This window comes from Penaeus vannamei, chromosome 11 (assembly GCF_042767895.1).
Source record: "Penaeus vannamei isolate JL-2024 chromosome 11, ASM4276789v1, whole genome shotgun sequence".
In the NCBI taxonomy this organism is placed as follows: domain Eukaryota; kingdom Metazoa; phylum Arthropoda; class Malacostraca; order Decapoda; family Penaeidae; genus Penaeus; species Penaeus vannamei.
The window spans coordinates 28,468,468-28,473,467 of NC_091559.1; the positions used below are offsets into that span (position 1 = coordinate 28,468,468).

The 5,000-nt window shown below is 39.1% G+C and overlaps 1 protein-coding gene across 1 annotated transcript in view; it reads right to left on the minus strand.

The window, feature by feature from the left end:
* The window catches only part of LOC138863291 (uncharacterized), a 227,279-nt gene that overhangs the window by 32,563 nt on the left and 189,716 nt on the right, over positions 1–5,000 (minus strand). The window contains exon 3 of the mRNA XM_070127478.1: positions 2,555–2,722. Within this exon, the coding sequence (XP_069983579.1) occupies positions 2,555–2,722 (168 nt within the window). The remainder of the gene's footprint in view (positions 1–2,554; positions 2,723–5,000) is intronic.

A 5,000-nucleotide genomic window follows, 5' to 3' on the forward strand; every position in this document is an offset into this window, starting at 1 on the left:
AGAAAGAAAAAGGAGGACGAAGAATAAGAAGAGAAAAATATAAGGAAGAAGAAGGACAAGAAAGAAAGAAAAGAGGAAGAAGAAGAAAAGAAAAAATTAAGATGAAAAAGGGAAAGAAGAAAGAATGGAAAAGGGAAGAAGGTGCGAAAAAATACGGAAGAAGAAGGAGAAGAAGGAAGAAAAAATAAGGAAGAAGAAGAAAGTAAGAAAGAAAGGAAGGAAGAAGAAGAGAAAATAAATAAGAAGAGGAAGAAGAAAGAAAGCAAAAAGGAAGAAGAAAGAAAAAATAAGGAAGAAGAAGGAGAAGAAGAAAGAAAAAGAAAAAAACAACAACAGCAAACAAGAAGGCAAAACGATCGCCCACAAACCAACTCAAAGACACTCGCCCACTCACCGCCTCAAAGAGAAAATAAATAATAAGAAGAGGAAGTAGAAAGAGAGAAAAAAGGAAGAAGAAGGGAAAAAAATATAAGAAGGAGAAGAAAGAAAGAAAGAAAAAGACAAACAACAACGGAAGAAGAAGTAGAGAAAAAAATAAGGAAGAAGAAGAAATAAGAAAGAAAGGAAGGAAGAAGAAGAGAAAATAAATAAGAAGAGGAAGAAGAAAGAAAGCAAAAAGGAAGAAGAAGAAAAAATAAGGAAGAAGAAGGAGAAGAAGAAAGAAAAAAATAAAAAAAATCAGCAAACAAGAAAGCAAAACGATCGCCCACAAACCAAACCAAAGACACTCGCCCACTCACCGCCTCAAAGAGAAAATAAATAATAATAATAAGAAGAAGAAAGAGAGAAAAAAGGAAAAAGTAGAGAAAAAACAATAAGGAAGAAGAAAGAAGAAAGAAAGAAAGAAAGAAATAAGACAAACAACAACACACAATAAAGCAAAACAGAGTCATAAAAACACGCCCGCCCACTCACCGCCTTGAAGAGAAAATAAATAATAAGAAGAGGAAGAAGAAAGAGAGAAAAAAGGAAGAAGAAGAGAAAAAAAATAAGAAGGAGAAGAAAAAAAGAAAGAAAAAGACAAACAACAACGGAAGAAGAAGTAGAGAAAAAAATAAGGAAGAAAAAGAAAAAGAAAGCAAGAAAGACAAAGACAAACAACAACACACAATAAAGCACAACAGAGTAATAAAAACACGCCCGCCCACTCACCGCCTTGAAGAGAAAATAAATAATAAGAGGAAGAAGAAAGAAAGCAAAAAAGAAGAAGAGGTAGAGAAAAAAAGGAAGAAGAAAGAGAAGAAAGAAAGAAGACAAACAACAACACACAATAAAGCCAAACAGAGTCAAGGAAAACACGCCCGCCCACTCACCAGCCTTGAAGAGAAAATACATAATAAGAAGAGGAAGAAGAAAGAAAGCAAAAAGGAAGAAGAAGTAGAGAAAAAAATAAGGAAGAAGAAAGAGAAGAAAGAAAGAAAGAAAAAAACATAAACAACAACGGAAGAAGAAGTAGAGAAAAAAAATAAGGAAGAAGCAGAAATAGAAGAAAGAAAGAAAGAAACAAACAACAACGGAAGAGGAAGTAGAGAAAAAAATAAGAAAGAAGAAAGAGAAGAAAGAAGACAAACAACAACACACAATAAAGCCAAACAGAGCCACGAAAACACGGCCGCCCACTCACCGCCTTGAAGAGAAAATACATAATAAGAAGAGGAAGAAGAAAGAAAGCAAAAATGAAGAAGTAGAGAAAAAAAAAATAAGGAAGAAGAAAGAAAGAGACAAACAACAACACAATAAAGCAAAACAGAGTAATGAAAACACACCCGCCCACTCACCGCCTTGAAGAGAAAATACATAATGAGAAGAGGAAGAAGAAAGAAAGCAAAAAGGAAAAAGTAGAAAAAAATAAGGAAGAAGAAAGAGAAGAAAGCAAGAAAGAAAGAAAGAAGACAAACAACAACACACAATAAAGCAAAACAGAGTCATGAAAACACGCCCGCCCACTCACCGCCTTGAAGAGAAAATAAATAATAAGAAGAGAAAGAAGAAAGAAAGCAAAAAGGAAGAAGAAGTAGAGAAAAAAAATAAGGAAGAAGAAAGAGAAGAAAGAAAGAAAGAAAAAGACAAACAACAACGGAAGAAGAAGTAGAGAAAAAAATAAGGAAGAAGAAGAAAGAGAAGAAAGAAAGAAAGAAACAAACAACAACGGAAGAAGAAGTAGAGAAAAAAATAAGAAAGAAGAAAGAGAAGAAAGAAGACAAACAACAACACACAATAAAGCCAAACAGGTTCATGAAAACACGGCCGCCCACTCACCGCCTTGAAGAGAAAATACATAATAAGAAGAGGAAGAAGAAAGAAAGCAAGAAGGAAGAAGAGAAAAAAAGGTAGAAGAAGGAGAAGAAAGAAAGAAAGAAATAAGACAAACAACAACACACAATAACGCAAAACAGAGTAATAAAAACACGCCCGCCCACTGCATTAAAGAGAAAAAAATAATAAGAAGAGGAAGAAGAAAGAAAGCAAAAAGAAAGACGAAAAAGATGAAAAATAAGGAAGAAAGAGAAGAAAGAGAAGAAAGAAAGAAAGAAAAAGACAAACAACAACGCACAATAACGCAAAACAGAGTCATGAAAACACGGCCGCCCACTCACCGCCTTGAAGCCTCTGTACATGAGCTGCAGTTCCTTCTTGCTGAACTTGGTGGTCCTGGCGAGGGCGTCGATCCCGTCCGGCTTGTAGCGCACGACGTTCAGCTCGATGTCGTCGGGGTCGTGGTCTGGGGGGGGAGGGGGAGAGGGGGGGGGTTAGTACGACCCTTGGGGGGGGAGCTGGGGGTGTGTGGGTTTGTGTGTGTGAGCGTGTGGGTTTGTGAGTGTGTGGGTGGGTGGGTGGGTGCTTGTGTGTGTGTTTGTGTGTGTGTGTGTTTGTGTGCTTGTGTGTGTATGTGCGTGTGTTTGTGTGTGGGTTTGTGTGTGTGTGTGTGTGTGTGTGTGTGTGTGCATGTGTGTGCGTGTGTGTGTTAGTGCGTATGTGTATGTGTATGTGTTGCTGTGTGTTTGAGAATGGAGTGCTTTTGATGTACAAAGAAATTAAAGTCAGTATTTATTTATACAGTTCATGAGCTTTACATTTTCAATATTTTTTTTTTTAGCAATTTATCAATTTATCTATTAAGAGGCAGAAGAACAAGTGATACATAAAAGATTTATAAGTACACGATACACCTGCCTGTTTATTTATCTTTTTGTATGACACTTCTAATCAATCAGCTGATTTATATATACAGTATATACATACATATGAGTGTGTGTGTATGTGTGTGTGTGTGTGTGTGTGTGTGTGTGTGTGTTTGCGTGTGCATGCATATGTGTAAATACAGTATACATATACAGTATACATATGCAGTACACATATACAATATACATATATACTACACTCATCTCCTTACTCAGATCACAGGAAATACTAAGAAATACCCAGCCTATACCCCCCCCCCCTCTTCACCCCATCCCAAAAAATGAGATTCATCTTCTTCTAATCTCTCCTCCTCCCCCCCCCCCTCCGCCCCCTCCTTATCACTTATTCGCCAAGGGAAATGCATACAGTCGAAAAGTCGCTGGATTTCAAGGAGGAGGAGGAGGAGGAGGAAGAAAAGAAAAAAGGAAGAGGAAGAGATGGAGTAGGAGAAGAGAATGAGGATGGTTAGGAGGGGAGGAAGAGGAGGAAGAGAAAGAGGAAGAGAGAAAGAAGGAGGAAGAGACTGAGGAGGAGAAGAGAATGAGGATGGTTATGTGGAAGGAAGAGGAGGAAGAGAAAGAGGAAGAGAGAAAGAAGGAGGATGAGATTGAGGAGGAGAAGAGAATGAGGATGGTTAGGTGGGAGGAAGAGGAAGAGGAGGAAGAGAAAGAGAAAGAGAGAAAGAAGGAGGAAGAGACTAAGGAGGAGAAGAGAATGAGGATGGTTTTTGTGGAAGGAAGAGGAGGAAGAGGAAGAGGAAGAGAGAAAGAAGGAGGAAGAGATTGAGGAGGAGAAGAGAATGAGGATGGTTAGGTGGGAGGAAATGGAGGAAGAGGAGGGAAGAGAAAGAGAAAGAGAGAAAGAAGGGAGGAAGAGACTGAGGGAGGAGAAGAGAATGAGGATGGTTATGTGGAAGGAAAGAGGAGGAAGAGGAAGAGGAAGAGAGAAAGAAGGAGGAAGAGATCGAGGAGGAGAAGAGAATGAGGATAGTTAGCTGGGAGGAAGAGAGAGAGGAAAAAGGAAAGAAGGAAGAAGAGATTGAGGAGGAGAAAAGAATGAGGATGGTTAGGTGGGAGGAAAAGGAGGAAGAAAAAAAGGAAGAGGAAGAGATTGGGGGAAGAAGAGAATAAGGATGGGTAGGAGGAGGAAGAGAAAAAGGAAGAGAAAGAGATAGAAGGAAGAAGGATGAATAAGGAAGGTTAGGAGGAGGAAGAAGAGGATGAGATAAAGGAAGAGGAAGAGACTGAAGGGAAGAAAAAGGAAGAATAACGATGGTTAGGGAGAGAAGGAGGAGGAAGAGAAAAGGGAAGAGGAAGAGATTGAGGGAAGAAGGATGAATAAGGATGGTTAGGGGGAGGAAAAGAAAGAGAGAAAGAAGGAAGAAGAGAGAAAGGAAGAGGAAGAGATTGAAGATTGAGGAAGGATGAATAAGGATGCTAGATGGAAGATAAAGATAAGGAAGAAAATGAGAAAGAGAAGGAACTGAATGAAGGTGGAAGTGATGATGATGATGAGGAGGATGAAGGAAGGAGAAAGAGGAGAAGGAGGAGAAGGAGGAGGAAGAGGAAGAGGAAGATTAGGACGGATTTAACAGAGCACAAGATGTAATAAGAAGAAAATAACGAGGATGAGGGAGGTGGAGAAGAGGAGGAAGGAGAAGGAGGAGAAAGATGAAGAGGAGAAAGAGGAGAAGGAGGAAGGACAAGGAGAAGAAAGAGGAGGAGGAAGAAGAAGAGGAGGAGGAGGATTAAAGGGATTTAACAGAGCACCGGATGTAATAAGAAGAAAATGAGGATGAGATTAAGGCAAAAGGGGGA